Source organism: Cryptotermes secundus, unplaced genomic scaffold (assembly GCF_002891405.2).
Source record: "Cryptotermes secundus unplaced genomic scaffold, Csec_1.0 scaffold634, whole genome shotgun sequence".
Lineage (NCBI taxonomy): Eukaryota > Metazoa > Arthropoda > Insecta > Blattodea > Kalotermitidae > Cryptotermes > Cryptotermes secundus.
Genome location: NW_019737091.1, coordinates 1,260,569 through 1,278,132, shown reverse-complemented (window position 1 = coordinate 1,278,132; position 17,564 = coordinate 1,260,569). Strand labels below are relative to the sequence as shown.

The window sequence follows — 17,564 nt, the reverse complement described above, 5'->3', positions numbered from 1 at the left end:
AGGCTCATAGATGCTAACAAGTTTAACAGTAAAGCCTTTATACGTTTCAGCCACCACTGGCTAGCATCAGAAGGCAAGGCCAACACTTCAAAGAAATTCTTTACATGTATGATAAACACAGGTTGTCATTAATGGTGCCTGTCATAATGAAATGAGAGTAGACTAAAATACTAGTGCAATTAAAATAAATTGTGTTGTTGAAAATGAGAGTCAATATCATTTAAAATTAATTAAAAATTTTGTTGTATGAGTACATGAACATGTTGACAGCCATATTTTCCTACTACTAAAAAAGAGTAAAGTAAAATAAAGCTATCCCTGTAACAGGCCATGAAGACCCACAGGGTTGTGAGATGCTGAGGGTCCCACATTATCTAGACAATCGGCTCAAAGGTGGCGGTAATATTGTCAGCCTTAAGCACCGGCCGCACTTTACTCCCCAGGAAAATTATTTAATTAATTCCTGGTACTCATTTCTGTTAGAGGCTGAGTGAATCCCGGGGCTATAGTGTGGCTGGAAGGATTAGGTCAATTGAAAAAATCCAATGACCTCATCAGGACTTGAACCCGCGACCTTCCGGCTTGTAGCATAGCCCCTCAACCAACTATGCTACCGTGTGCCCCCATTTTCCTACTACTGGCACATAAAATTTTGTGTGTGTTTGGATTTATGTCCATCTGTATACTATTATGTGTATTCTGTTGAGGACTACCATAGTGTGCAGGACATGCTGTAGTGCTCACTACAGCCTGTCCCACCTGCTGAAAAATAAACTTAAAGCGTTCCTGACTATAAAGCTTGTGTATTAACTACTCATCCATGACATTTTATCTATGTATGACTGACATTTTACATATTTAGAATTCACATGCTGTTGAGTAACATTTTCTGTTGCTGACTGTGACAATAAAAACCATTGCATATTATCACTATTCTGTTTTTTCTGAGATATTGTAAATCTATCCACAGGGAACCCACTCCCAGAGAGTTCATGATGCTCTAACCAGAAAAGCATACCACTGGTTAATACGACATAAAGTGAAAGCATTTTTTAATATTGTAGAAGATGACAGCTTTGAAGCTGGCTCTCAAGCATTGATGCAGATCTCAGGACTTGGTAAACTTCGTCCAAACATGATTCTTATGGGATACAAAGGAAATTGGAGAACATGTGATCGAGAAGAACTTAAGCAGTACTTCAACGTTATCCAGTTAGTGATATGTTTCTGTACCAAAACATTTGTCCTAATCCTTTCACTGCTGGTGAAGTGTAATGTCAATGGTCTGTTTATTACCTATTTTTCACCCAATTATATAGATATGGAAATCAAGTGTAGTGTTTCATCCCATCATATGTAAATGCATGTGGGAACATCCCACATTATCACGCATTTTCTGCAACACACACTCTTCACATCACTTTTCACAATCACGCGCGCTAACCAATCAAATTGCTCCAAACGTTCGCATTTATATTGCGCTCGCAGCTAGCCCCGCATCTACATCATCATGCGCACTAGCCAATCAGCGCCCTGCAAATTCTTCCTCCTCAATTTCAAGTTTCGCTCCACCCACCAAGCAGTGTATAAAAAGGAGCAGCCTCGAATCGGCAGCATCAGTTTGACTTCAGTCTACGATCAAGCCACACTCAAGCAACATCAGCTAGCAGGCTTCTTTGCCAGCACTCGGTCTTCGGAGGCATTGGCAGGCTGCACCAGGCACGACTGCCTCGGCCCTCCGTCTCTCACACCTGACGCACTGAGGCACCTCACCTGGACTCACTGGTGGTCGTGTCCCTGTCCAACCCACTGGGCATCTGGCGTAGCCACTGCCTCATCACTCCTACGACCGCGCTGCACGACCACGCAACTTCAACCCTCCTGCCGCACGGCGATCCAGCAACCTCCAGCAACGGCCGCGCTGTGGCCAGTCAAATCACCGCAACTAACCTCTCTCCCTACCGGCACGCACCGCACTACCTCACCAATCAAACATCTCAGCAACCACGGTCCTTTTCAGGACCAACAAACTGTTCCGATGAAGTGGGTTGTCATCGGAGTAATGACAAAACTACATAAAACCCCACATACATTAGTTTTTATCATTTAATTCATGGAGCTGAGCCCTTTTTGAGATGCTGCCAATTGTGCAGCCACTCAAGAAATTTCCAGCATTTTATGGAACCTGAAGGTTCATTACCGTATTCACAAGAACCCTCCACTGGACCCTATCCTGAGCCAGATCAATCAAATCCATCCCATCCCATTCTATCTCTCTAAGATCCCTTGTAATATTGTTCACCCACATATGTCTTGGTCTTCCTAGTGGTCTCTTTCCTTCTGGCTTTCCCACCAATATCCTAAATGCCTTCCTCTTCCCCCCCATTCGTGCTACATACCCTGTCCATCTCATCCTCCTTGACATGATCATTCTAATTATACTTGGAGAAGAATGCAAGTTATGAAGCGTCTCATCATGCAGTTTTCTCTAACCTCAAATCATTTCATCTCATTTTTTATCATTAACACTGGATTTGTGTTTTGTACTATATTTATGTTACAGCAGTTCTTATAATTGATTGAATAGTTCTGATTATAGCAGAATTGTTTCATCCAGAACAGTGAAAGGGTTAGTTCTAGGAATCATATACTGAGGCTAAGAATGACTATCATGAAGATAAAGATAATAGGTTCCTATGAAGCTGTACTTATCAACTCAGTTATGCTGTGTCACATCCCAGATGACAATCAGAGTCAGGATAGTTTGTGTCCCAGCCAAGATTCAAACCGAGCACCACCCAAATAAATGTTAAGATTATTTACACTCTACCTGCCAGCTTGGTGCCATAAATGGACTTTCACTGTATTCCATAAATCTGTTTATAAAATTTGTTGAAATTCAGCATGGAAGAATTTCACTAATTTGTATTTCATTCTTCCTATTTTTAGCAAACTTAATATTGTACCTCAAAGAATGTTTTAAGAAACTGTATATACTACATTATGGAATACACTGGTTCTGACACTGTTAATTGGCAGCTGGAGTTTCACCGGCAAACTAAAATGAATCCTTGTTCCTAGATTATTGTTAACTAAATGCATGGAGCAAATACCTACTTCAGAACAGCCAATAACTGGTCTAAGTGCATGGGGAAACCCACCCCCTCTAACAACAACAACAACAACAACAATAATAATAATAATAATAATAATTCAGAACAGAGTAGATGCCCAGCAGGACTGTTATGGCACTTTCAGCTAGCTCATGTCACCTTGATGTTGGTCTCTGTTCAAGACCCTGACCAGCTTGTCCTCGGCTGGTGAAGGAGTTCTCCAAAGGTTATTACAGTGCTTAAAATGGTACACCATCAGTTACAGTCCTCAGACAAGTGAATTCAGTCTGCACACTCACATCCTATTTCTTTCGTTTTAATACAGTGCAACCTCAGGGATCTGAATGAATTAAAGCACAGGTGTGACTGTATTATCAGATAATTTGGATTGTTGGATATCAAATAAAAATTTATATTTTTTAGTAAAATTATTTATTAAAAAAATGTATAGGTACATTTTATACATAAACAATGACCAGAATCTGCAGATATTTGACTCCATTCCACGCTTGTTGCAAGCAGTAACTGTTTTACATCCTTCACCAGCTAGAGAAGCGGGACAATTAATGTATAATATCATGGTTATTATTATTCAGTTAACATTGTGCTATAACCACATCCTGCATTTGAATATACTACAAATTCTGACCTATTGTGACCATCATCAAGTACACAGACCTTTTACAAACACCATTATTTCTATCTGCTGTTTCTCCTTACACTGGCCAGTGTTTACACATTGGGAATCCGTTGTATGGGTATGTTATTTATGTAATGTCCTTATGTTATAACATATATTAGATATTAAAATTAATATTCTTTAAAGTGTTAAAATATTGTAATAGGAATTAAAATTAATTTATGTGTTAAATGGTGTATATATATACATAACCCCCTTTCGCTTTATGTCATTGTATCCCTTTTGTTTTGTGCTCCAGATCTTGAGATGGTGCCCGCCAATGAGCTTTCTTGTTTTTTCGTGGGATTCTTCCCAAGATCTTATATTGATCTGGCTATATGTTGCCCTATGGGGTTGTGATGTGTTGTTTGTGTTTTTTTTTCTTTTCCTCCCATGGCCTGCTCTTATGTGGAAAGTGTGTTGCCTGCATGAATGGCTATGTCTTACACACAATATGAAGCTGCAGTATAATATTTTTACATGTTTCACAAGTATTCGTTTTTACTGCAAGGAAGTAAAACAGTCACAATAATTTTTTAATTTCTGGAGGTGTTGTTCTTTGGGAAGGGGTTAGGAGGGTGGTACTGTACAAGTAAGTTCAGAATACCAAGGTTCAATTGTATTATTACCTGCTTAACTATGCTTAGGTCTCTCAAGTTGTATTTTTTTTTTCAGGCCTTCCAGCTAAAATTATGTATATATTTCTGCTCTCTCCCATGCATGCTAAATGCATCCTCCTCAGTGCAATTTATTGTTCAAGAATAGAAATGCTTGTATTCGCAAAAGTTACTGTTGAACAGGTTCCAACCTTCAGCTTGCTCCAGTCTTATAGATTTCCATTCTGATGGCATGATGTGTCATAAACACATATGGATATTTTACCAATATTCTAGAAATTCTAGTTGTTGAATATGGTTAAGACTGTAGGTGAGCACATCCATAAACCTCCCCTCCTAAAAAAGTAGGAATATTTTTTGACAAATATTTCACCGTGCACAACAAGATGTGATGAAATGTTTTCATGCACAGTAATGCACTGGATCGATACCTTGCTGTTGGCATATTGAGGGTACAAGAAGGACTTGACTACTCAGGTGTAATTCAAGATGAGGAGTTTGTGCCAATCTCAAAATTGGACAAAAAGGATGCAGAGGAGAAAATGAGACGCAACGAATCAACAAACCAACTTGAATCACAAGGTGATAAAAGATAGAACCAAAAACCTCTTTCACAGAATAAATAATTATTATAATGTTTTTGAGTATTAGTACTATTCTTGTAGTAAACACACAAAAACTTAGCCTTTTAGTTTCAGATACATACTATTTGAAATGAAGTTGCACTATCCTCTACCTGTAGTATTAATAATACCTTAAGGGTGAGGTAAAAACGGTAAAGCTATCCCTGTAACAGGCTGTGGAGGCCCATAGTGTTGAGGTTGAGGTTCCCTCATTTTCTGGACATTCAGCTCGCAGATGGCAGTGAGATTGGCAGCCTGACGTGCCAGCAACTCTTTTCCCCCGAGAAAATTCCTGATACTCATTTCTGTTATAGGCTGAGTCGAACCCAGGATCATTGTGCAGCTGGAAGGATTATGTTAATTGAAAAATCCGATGACCTCATCGGAAATCAAACCCACAACCTCTCAGCTTGCGGCATAGTGCCTCAACCAATTATGTTACCACGTCCCATAGTTTTAATCTAAAGAAACTGGGAACCCCCTAATTTCTAAAATTACTTGAAGTACTGAGGTTTATATGTAGACTACATGGCATCTGCATTCCCTCAGTTAATGATCATAAACATTTTTTACTTCAAACTATTGTGCTCTAAGGAACAGTTATTTAATTTTGTCACTGTAATGATCTGTTCCATGATTAGTATAACTTCATATTAAAATAATGTTCATATTTAATAATTTTCAAGAATGGAAATTTTCTTCTAGTTCAGTGGTCAAATTTGGAACTTCTGTTCCAAATTTAACCAATCAACACCTTTAGAGTATTTAGCTGAAAACTTTATGGCTTTATGCAACAGATAAACAATCCACTTCATAGAATATTAAACATTATAAGCAGGCTCTTCTTCTTCCCCTTACAAATATCACTCTGAATTTGATGTATCAGTTCTTCTTTTATTAGAAAAACTAGACACCCTTTTCAGTTCTTAGAATAACTTGTTTAATTTAAGAACCATATTTTGGTTGAATATCTCTTTGATGGTCCTTACATCCTGTAACTGAAAAATGAACTAAATACAAATTAAAGAAAAAAGAAACACATTAACCTGCATAATTTATTTTTGGTGACACAATGTCTGTAACTTTGTTAATGTTTATGTGCAGATGTGAATATCACTGTCTTATCAGATGCATTGAGCAGTGACACAGATAGTCCTCCAGTGACACCAAAGATGCAACATGGAGGAACTGTGAACTGTGACCCAGCAGCAACAGAGAAATTGCTTCAGTCTAGTACTACAGTGACAATTACTTCCAAGAAAATGAGAAAAGTGTCAAAAAATCATAAGTCAAGCTTTCCAACATATGTTGGTCCTGGAGGAGAGCCTCTACCAAAATCCATCTTGAACAACATTACACAATTCCAGAGAAAGCAGCCCAAAGGTCTAATTGATGTGTGGTGGCTGTACGATGATGGAGGTACATTGTTGCAAGTTATATGTTAATTTTTTTTTTATTGCTAGTGGGGTGGGACTAAGTCCCTTGTACTGCGGCCACTTCTGGCCTACTGTGCCAGCCCCAGATGATAGGCGAGGGTGATTGTGGTGCAATTGGTGGAAAGAAATTGCCAGGGGAAACCGAAGTACTTGGATAAAACCTGCTCCAGCGTCACTTTGTCCACCACAAATCCCACTTGACCGGACCCGGGATCGAACCCAGGCCGCCGCGGTGGGAAGCCAGCGACTAACCACTTGAGCTATGGCACGATCAAGTTATATGTTAATTTTGCTTGATCTGTGCTTATTAACCTGCTTTCCTTATTTTGAGAAAATGAGATCACCTCGGTGTCTGTGTCTTGTGTGTGTGTTCATGCGCGTGCACACACACATACACATGTGTATACATATTCATTAACATGAATATGTCACTGTGTCAGTTTTCTACAGAATCACTTGAGGATACAAAACTACTTCAACAGGTGTACAAGAAATTTGCTCTGTGCCAATATTATTTTAAGAGAATTATCTTCTGTGTTGTAACATGATGTACTTTGAAGACAGCCTGGTATATCAGAAGAATATATTACTTCCATCTTCAGGGTCATAGGGTGAGCCAGGCAAGAAGGCAGTAAACTGAGCCTAGAGTAAACCAAGCAAGCTCAGTTTGCTGCCTGCTTTGCTGGTTTCTTGCTGCTTGGTTTACTCTTCAACCTTGAAAATGGAAGTCATATGTTACTCTGACAAATGGAACCCTACCCAAACTGCATGGCATTACAACACAGCAGTGCCAGCACATGCACAGGTTTAATGAGCTTAGCAACACAGTTCTTAAATTAAAATTCCATTGTCATGAAATTTAATTACAGCTGCTAACATCATATTAGAAGAAGATAACTGTTAGGGCATAATCACAGAAATGTCACCAATGTGGTTGAGTATATTCTGTTTCTTTCAGATAAATGTAATTTCCTGTAATCTGTTTCATTTGGATAGTTTCCACTGAGAAATTAAGTGATTTGTGTTATGCTATGCAAATTTCTTGCTTTGCTAGTAGAAGTCATATGAAATGGATATCAGAGAGGGATTCAGAAAACATAAATTCACACAGAGAAGATAGGGCTCTGTATATAGAGTACTTCTGATTACCCCTGCTATCCTATCTAACAAATAGAAAACAAAAGGTTGAGATAAAATCACCCAAATATACTCAAAATTTTTTCTCAAACTGGAGAACAGTAAAGCATGGAGTTCCCCAAGGATCTGTCCTGGGACNAAAAAAAAATCTAGTATATGTTAATGTATGGATTTATGATGGATATTTTACTACTTTTGTGAAATCCTTACTATTTATGTGAAATTGAATTGTGCATGTATATATGTATTGTATGATTTTTGACAAATTCCACATCCGGTAGGTCATCTGACTAACTCATGGATCTATGGAATGCTATGTATGTATGTATGTATGTATGTATGTATGAAGGGGAAAAAGCACACAAATAATTTAAAACATGGATAACTTAGAATACTGCTAAATATAGAAATTCAGAATTGCATGCATAGTATTTGATGTGTTTGTCTCAAAAACAAGAAGACTCTTGGAAAAAGTTTATTAAAAATAAAATGTATGTTTAATTTCTCTCTACACCTTTGGTTTGAAACATTTTTTGTTCTGATGAATATTACTGTGCTATGCTTGAGATGTGCACAAAATCATATGTAAGTCCTCAGTGTAAAGCAGTCATTATATTTTCTGATCTAAATGGAAATTGAAGCAGCTCAATAATTTTTTATATAGTTTTCTGGTATCTGATGTCATGAAAATCCATCCAGTTCTTTAGTTGTTTCATTAATACAGACTGACAAATGGACAGGCAAAAGAATTGAGCAAACTTAGCTGGCAGTCCACAGAGTTGTGAACTCATTTAAAAAAAATAGCACACAAAAAGGTTATAGAGCAGGTAATCTGTGCATTGATAATTAAGATTGTACTGTATTAATAATTTTCAAAGGAAGAAATTTATGAAGTATGAAGTTCAAGAACTAATAGTCTCTATCAAATCATTTTACTTCAGAAGTGTACTTTATATTTTCTAGGCCTGGCACTTTTAATTCCATATATATTGAGTACACGATCACAGTTTTCTGGCTGTCAGCTGCGCATCTTCTCTCTTGCAAGCAAAAGAGATGACTTAGATAAGGATCAAAGGAAGTAAGTGAACTTGTCTCCTGCATGTCAAGTAAGTGCACCATAAATCAAACTCTTTAGTTTCCATATTTAGCGTAGTTAAAGCACAACTTCTGTGTGCCTACAGATCTATGCCACCCTTGGACCCTCTTTTCTAGTCCAAATATAACTGAGGAACAACTGTACAAAGCTGAACAACAATGTATATTTTTGTTTAATAGTCTGCATGTTTTAAAAAGTAGAATCACTGGAATAGGAGTATAATTGTTGAAGTAGTGACTTTAAGGGTATAAAATTCGTAAAGTGGATACTAAGGGGAGCTTGTGTATGTCTGTCCTTCTCTTTCAGAAGTGCATGATTCCTCATTGAACTGCACATAGTAATGTGAATCATTCAACAGAACAGACCAATGTGTTAAGAACTTCAGACGTTCTTCCTCTCTAAAATAATAAAAACAAGATCCTTGTTACATCTTATTTTCTCCTCATTCATCAACATACACTCCTTGTTGTTTCACATTTTCTTCGTAAATTACATATATATATATATCTCCCCATCTTGAAGAGGTTTCAGTCTGATGACATCTGTTCTCTAATCTGAATATTTCTGAGCTTAATTGTGTAAAACATTTTTCTGTCTTATGTAGGACACTAGCTATCCTCTGGATTGAAATTATCATTGTTCTCTCATTCTCTTCTAGGCAAATACTATTGCAGTAGACCTCCCTGAATATATACCATGATCACTTCCTAGCACATTTTCCCAATTCATCATTCCTATGAGTGAATGTAATTTTTCATTTGACACTATATAACCACTAGAGTTGACAAAGCATCATTAAATAAATCAAGACCATTCATCCATTTAGGAAACTCTGTTACAACGTCGTGAGGACCATGAATGTGGCTCATAATTCAAACACCAATTGTCAGTTTTATTTAATTTTATTGTATCAGATGTTGTTGGCATCAAAGTTAGTACAGAAGGAAGTCAGTAAAATGTTACCAGCTGTGGGCAGAAACTACTTTATTACAATAATTGATTGCTCTCATCCTGAACTTTAGATAGAATTTTGTAGCTGCCTGCTTTAGTGGTTACTGTAGAAATCCATGATGTGTGAATAACGGAAATATGTTCAAAGCAGAATCTAGTAACTTTCTAATGAAGATGTAACCATTTACAGCACACATTACATTTACATGACACACCCCTGTTCCCATAGGATATGGGGTATAATGTTTTTTCCAAAATTCTTCATATTATTGAGGCCAAATACTATTTTTGATATAGTCTCTTTTTAACAATATCGTATTCAAATTACAGCAGACTGGGTATTAGTAGATACAAAATTTACCATTATGTCCAGAGAAACACCAGATGTTGTGTTCTAGTGGATATCACTTTAGTTTCCTTTTTGAGAGTTCCAAAGTTAAAATCTTTGCCCAGAGATTAGCCGTCCTGACTGAGGGGTTCTGTGGTACTCCTCAGTCCTCCAGGCAAGTTCTCAGATGTTACCTAAAATCAAGCTGCAGCTGGCCCCTTCCAAATTATTCCCAGTTTCTTATTCTCTAAACGCCCTATTATTTGACATTACTGACACATCTGAGTTACCAACATCACTGAAGGAACCTGAAATATATAAATAAATAAAATAAATTACAAATATAATACCTCTGTTATTGATACAGTAATTTATTTTCATTGCAGTCTTGCAGCTCTTCTGTCCAAGTTTCGGATTGACTACAGTGATGTTGTCATTATCTCTGACATCCACAAAAAAGCTATGGAATCCACCAGAAAAGAATTTGAAATTTTCATTCAGCCTTTCCGAGTTAAGGATGAAGAAAATTTTGAGACTTCCAAGGGTATTATATCTAGATGACAAATTAAGTAACTTCAGCAAAACTTTCATATGAAAATTATTTACCATATATACAACATAATTTTAGATATAAACATCTAGATTTTAGAGTGTCTTGTGATGCCTATATGCTTTCAGATGCTTATGTTTATTTAGTTACACTTTTGTGCCTCTGTATGCAGCATGACAGTGATGTTCATTTGTCTGATTATTTATTAATTACTATACACTACATATTAAATTATTCGTTCATGTTTTGATCATTATAAGGTCATCCTCAGGTGGTTACATGTGCTATATCTTCATGAGAAGCATCCTGTTGTGTGTCATATAATAGCGTTTTATGGGACCATCTGCACAACAATTACATCAACAAACAAATCGATGCTAACGTATCACAATTCATTTATTTGGCAAAGTGTCACTACATGATTCGAACCTTACAAGGTCATTATCAGGCAAGTCTACAGAAATGTGATCTTAGTCATTGAATTGTATTCTTAATATGGATCCATATTATTACAGTATTTTACCATTTGTTTAGCTGATATAACCTTTTGTTAAAATATAATCTAAAAAATACACAGATTTTAAAATTAGGAATAAAAATTAAAATGAAATATATGGCTTGGATTAATATTAATATATTTTCAATCTTAAAATGATTTACCCAAATTATACTCTTATTTTAAGGATTGATTTTAAGTCAGCTTAAGAGCTGAAAGTTTTTAGGTTCATCGGGTTTTGTCATTGTCATTGTTAGGTGGTTAGGTGTAGGGCAAAGCAACTTGTGGGGGCCCTTCTAGGAATCTCTATCACATTTGCTTACTTATTTTACCATATCTCTGCATTGTGTCATGGCCTCTTAAGTGTTTTCTTTGTGTTACCCCTGCTGTTTTTATTTTCCACATATGTTGAGTTTTGTATTGCTTTTGTATGTTGTGTTGTACACAAAGAGGTCCCCATTTTTATGTTGTAGTTTTCACATTGCGGTTCTGTAGATGGTCCCATAAATTGCTATTACATTTTTTATATATGTCAGTTGTATATTCATTATAGGCAAGAGGTGGCATTGCAGTGTATAGTATTATTCAGTTAGTTACTTATTTTCACAGTGCTAACACCAAGTGGTACATAAAAAATGTAGACACAAAGTACTGCATTATAACTGCTCATTGATCAGTAATTCATCAATTTAGCATACACTTCAGGTTGTAGGATTAGGGATTAATATTGTACATTAAGATCTGAATATATTTTCAAAATCTTAGTTCACATATTTGCTGAAGAATCACCTCTGATTTTGAGCAATATGGTTATTATGTTTTCATCACCATGTTTTCTTTCACAGCCATAGAGCAAACCTACATCACTGACTCAGAACTAATTGCACTGAGGGAAAAAACTAACAGACACATGCGAATACGTGAACTCTTACTCCAGTATTCAAAGGAATCTACATTCATTGTTATGTAAGTAGGAATCATTTATTGTATTGTACTTAAGAACATCAAATACCATGTCTTTTTATCACACTTAAAGGTACCAGTAATAAACCCACAATTGTTTATAAAATTTCTGTATGAGAATATAATTTTTTACAATTGTTTAGAACCATTTTAGTCCCACTGAATTGAAATCCTTAGCTTACCATTATATAGGGAATTCTCGCAGATGAGATAATTAGCATGCACATTGTGTAATATTCTTTAAAGAAATGGTAGTGTAGACAGAGACATTATATGGAACAAATACGTTTCACCAAACAGAAACATTGTATCTGTGTTCTTAATAAAAAAACTGGTTATTGTACAATGTAGGCATAGGAGTGTGTGCATGTAATTGTCTTATGTCAGTACTAAATTATGTCTCTGAGGATGAGTAGATGATGAATGAGTGGATGAAAATGGTTATTATTGTGCATTTTTTTGCACAATGTGCAATAAAGTAATATATACAAGTATGGGAAAGATTATATCTGACTGACTGCATGTTTGTTAAAAGATGGGAATGGACAGATAAATGGATGGACAATATGACATTGGAAGCCAGCCCAGGCTTGTACTTTCTAATTCCTACAGTCAGTAATAATAACATGGCAGACACACATTTGACACATGGGAGCCACACCAGCATCGCTATCTAAATTCGGTAGCCGTATTAATCATAGCAATCATAAGATTCAAAGTAATCACAATAACAGATTTTCACTTAAAATCTTTACTGTTTTCATCAGTGATATTCTGAACAACTAGATGCTCTGAGAATACAAAGCTCAAAAAACACATGTGGAAGCTGAAAATTTAAATCTTACAAAAAATGTGTGGAAGCTATGTGCTCTCTGACACAGATTTCACTTGTCCAATCATGCTATTAAACTGAGAATCAGATTTACAGCTATATAAACCTGCCATTGCCCAAACAAGTTGGGAAGAGATCCCCCAGAAGGAAGTGATGTTAATGGGTGAGATACCTACTAATATACACTGTCATCTTAAATTATTCAGCTTCATGTTTCCAGTCATTCAGATTTTTCTCTTTAAAGGCATCAACTATGAGGAGCTAAAACATGGCAAAAAGGCTGAGTTTTACAAATTTTTACCAATCTCTACTTCAAATAAATGTCCAAGACTGTAAGTGAAATACTTATATACTGTTATTAACTTCTCTGAATATAAGACAAATACATTATATTCTCAGTTCTCTAGCCAAATAAATGGAAATGAAGCACAAATGATTAAAAATATGCACTGTCCAAAAGTAATAGTCTTCTCAGTTCCCATAAATTTTAAATGCTCTACTTCATTTGAGATATCCGCAAAGTGAATATAAACAGACAAGATGCAAGCAGCAAGACAACTTACATTCCCTCAAACTGAAAAACTCCTTATATTATGATGGAGTAACAACTACAATTTTTAAAGCTTGTGCACCTGTAATTAATCGCCCATTAAGCCCACATTTATAATCACTTACTACTCACTGGCGTTAAGACTTCAGCAGTAGAACCACTGTAATGAGGCCTTTAAATGAACATACATTCTATGAAATTCTCTTAACCAAAAAAATGCATGTTGGAGGATGACTTGGTGAATGCTTTTGACTGTGTAAATCATGAAATCTTGCTAACTAAATTATATTTTTCTGGATTTAAGGACAGTGGCTATTTGTTTCAGGTGCTGTTGAACAGAAAGAAAGAAAAGATCGAAATAAAATCATCTAATGTAACCCAAAATTCCTTTCCAGACTGGGGAACAATAAAACATAGAGTTCACCAATGGTTGAGCCTAGTGTCTTGCTTTTCATAATCCATACAAACGACCTCCCAAACACAATCTACCTGTACCCTTGATATTCACTGGTGATACTAGTGTCATAATTTCTAGAAGAATTTGTGATGATTTCTGTATATTGTCCAACAGAGCTATTTCTCTCTCTCTTACTAGTAAATGATTTACTGCTAGCAAGCTGGCTCTGAATTTGGATAAAGTATATACAATTAAGTTTATAACAGTTCACCACGATATCCATTAAACATCTGATATAATGATGAATATATATATATAAAGAAACAATGAACACAAAATTGGTTTTTACCTTGGTTTTCCAATTGGTAACAATTTATCACATTGATCAGTTGGTTCCTAAGTTGTGTGGAGTATGTTCTGCAGTTAGATATATGTATGTTACATATCAGCAACACTGAGACTCTCAAATCAATTTATTTTGTCTATTTTCACTCTAAAATGAAGTATGGAAAAATTTTCTTGGGTAAGTCATCTAAGAGCATAAAGATATTTATGTTCCAAAAGAAGAACATTAGAATCATGGCGAGTGTCAAACCTACAAAGTAATATAGAGGTCTGTTTAAGAGATCAGAAAACTTATGTCTCCCAAGTGAATATATATTTTCGTTAATGAACTTCGTTGCATATAACTGAAAACATTTTCAGACTTATTCAGCCATACACAGTCCTTAACACAAGGAACAAGCACTGTCTTCATAGAACGTCTGCCAGTATTACATGTTTTCAGAAAAGTGCATACTGTGCTGGCATCAAAATTTTCAACATTCTGACATCTAGCCTCAAAAGTCTTACGAATAAAAAGACACAATTTTAAGTATTACTAAAAAGATACTTAAGTACACTCTCATTATACGCTGTTGATGGATTCCTTTTATCTAAAAATGTGTCATAATCTACTGAAAGGTTTATATAAATAGCATAAGCAGAAAGTACTGATGTAGACCTTAAGTGAACACTCTGAGTAATATTTCACATTTTTATTTTTAATGTGAAAGCTTCAATTTTATTTTAGATATACTGTATGTTTTGTGCATTTCTGACTTATTCCACATCCTATAATAATTTTTTACTAACTCTGGATCCATGAAATGTAGTGTATGTATGCATGTATGTAACAAATTATTTTTCCTTTGTGACTCATGTAGTATTCAAACCTACCTAATATCATTTATTTTATAAAAAAATATATATATACTAGTATCATAAGGGGTAAGGAACTCTATAAAAATAAATTAATAATGTGTTGTTTCATAGACTTTATTTCAGAATCTTACTATTTAACAGATAATTTTCACCTCATGACCAATACCTCTTTCAAAACTAAACTGATGTCATCCACTCTTATTCATATTCATTACAATTTTTAATATGCTGTAGGTGTTATTTTGATGAATAAGAATCTAAAAAATATTAATAAATCCAAATTAATGACTCATGACCTTTTCAAAATAAATGATTCAATCACTTTCCAAATTTCAGGGCACTGCCAATACCTAGGAAAGGCGTTGTTTCTGCTCCTTTGTATATGGCCTGGCTTGAATTGCTCACCAAGGGGATGCCTCCATACCTCATTATTCGAGGCAATCAGACTTCAGTCATCACAGTTTACTCATAAGAATCTGCCGGTCCATCACCACCACATTAGCAACGTAGAAACATACAGCACCTTTCTTCAAAGTACAGAACAAATAAAGAGTTATAACATGCTGAGCTTATAGTGGATGCCAGAGAATAAAGTCTTTTATAGTGATTATTCTTTATTGGATAAGTTCCACAACAAACAGGCAGTGTGTATGTGCCATACCAGCATTTTAATTCATAGAAGATATTTGACAAAAACAAAAAATGTTTACATTCCAGAACTCATATTAGCATGCTAATGCATTTAAAATCTATGTTTATTTACATAATTATTGTCATAAAATGACACTGATGCCACAACAGAGTAAAATTTATGTTTGTCATCCAGAAGTAGGAAATTTAATTCCTATGCTACTGCAATTTTGGCAGCCAAACTTATTTCAGGAGTATTTACAGTAAACCCTCGATAGCTTGGATTAATTGGGGGACACCTGGATTAAGCAGTAATCCAGATTAGTGAAGTAGAAGGTGGCCTTAAAAGACAACAAAAAACTTAGAACGCAAATAATGGTAAATTCAATAATATAGGTAGTGCTGATGAAAATAAATAAAAAAATGTCGCCATGGAGCCTTTATTTAAAGACAATAAAAAGACAAACATGTTTATTCATTGATAGAAAACTAAGAAGTTATACTTCTTTTTGAACATAATAATTCAGGTTTGAAGAAACTGTCAAGTTTTGTCTGAACAGACAAGTGACTCATCTGCCTTCCTAAATTCCATGTGTCTTTTAAAGTACATACTCAACTTTGAAGAGCATTTATCATATTCTGACCCAGATTATCCTACATCTGGGTTAACTGTAAGTGGATTAGCAAAGATTTACTGCATACTGAAAACAATGTGATGCTAGACTTACTGAATGTATGCATTATCACAGGAGTGCAACACACATGTGATAAAGGCTCACAGTATACAGAAGACAGGACTTCTGTCATGTAGATCTGTAACTAGAATTGTACATATATACATGATAAAAATTGTATTTTTTTAATGTTATGTTAGTAGTTTAATATAGATATTAATGATCTTCATTTAAGCAAACATCAGCCTAGTCTGTGACATGGTTGAAGTGAGTACAGTATTGAGTTTAGAATAATTAGTTTGATGTCCAGAAGAATAAATAAAAACAGACATTCCCATGCAAATTGTGCATTTTCCTGACTCATAATTAGTTTCATATTTTTATTACAATCATGCAGAGCAGAATGAATCAAATGGCAGCAGAGAGAAGGATACGTACAAAACAAAAAATTTCAAAGATAAAAATGCACTGTTACAGAAGAAAATGTGAAGATATGGCAGGTATGCTGGGAGTGGGGGGAGAGCTTGTACAAAAAATAGATTGGAGAGACAATGTAAATAACAAAATATAGTAAAAAGGAAAGTTTCCTTTGTGTCTAATCATCACACTATGAAGGTATGTAGATGATGTGGAGGTGAAACTTCAACCTTCTAGCCCCTGGCATAGAGGATGGAGTATAACAGGACTGTTAAGCTGTAACAGTCCATCCACTTTCCACCAGGATAAGAACCCATTTTGCATATTAAACAGGGTGTTGTGAAGTCAGAATCTCTACAAAACTCTGCTGTATTTTCAATCCTGGTTATTCAGACTGTATCCAGCCTATTTACTGTCACAGCTATCGCTGGTTATAAAAAATAATTGTAGTAAGATAAAGTTGTCCCTGTGCTTAACTAATTAAGTACTACGCTATGAAGGCATATGGGGGAGTGGGTGTATAGATCCACATTTTCTTGACCTCAGCAGTAGTTGTAGGTGAGTGGTCAGTTTCACGCCCTGGCCGATTTACCCCCCGGGAAAGAGTCCCCAGTATCTATTGGATAGGAGTTGGGTGGGCTCCAGAGCCAGTCTGAATGACATGGAGAAAAGAAAATTATTTACCCTCCCAGGACTCGAACTCTGACCCCTCGGCCGTCCACCCCATAGCCAGTCACTGTACCAACTGTTCTATCCCATCTCCCCAAATAAATGCAGTTAGACACAAAATGAAGATGAAAATTACAGGTTTAAATGAGGAGTACGATATATGAAAACTGGTGAGAAGACAGAAAAAATGTAATAGCACTGGA

The 17,564-nt window shown here is 35.7% G+C and overlaps 1 protein-coding gene across 1 annotated transcript in view; it reads left to right on the top strand.

Moving 5' to 3' along the window:
• LOC111870153 (bumetanide-sensitive sodium-(potassium)-chloride cotransporter) overlaps window positions 1-17,200 on the top strand; it is a 92,878-nt gene extending 75,678 nt beyond the window's left edge. The window contains exons 14-20 of the mRNA XM_023862205.2: window positions 971-1,212; window positions 4,822-4,991; window positions 6,137-6,451; window positions 8,569-8,683; window positions 10,367-10,524; window positions 11,872-11,992; window positions 15,308-17,200. Coding sequence (XP_023717973.1) covers window positions 971-1,212; window positions 4,822-4,991; window positions 6,137-6,451; window positions 8,569-8,683; window positions 10,367-10,524; window positions 11,872-11,992; window positions 15,308-15,443 — 1,257 coding nt within the window. The 3' untranslated portion in view covers window positions 15,444-17,200. The remainder of the gene's footprint in view (window positions 1-970; window positions 1,213-4,821; window positions 4,992-6,136; window positions 6,452-8,568; window positions 8,684-10,366; window positions 10,525-11,871; window positions 11,993-15,307) is intronic.
• Window positions 17,201-17,564: the final 364 nt, after the last annotated feature.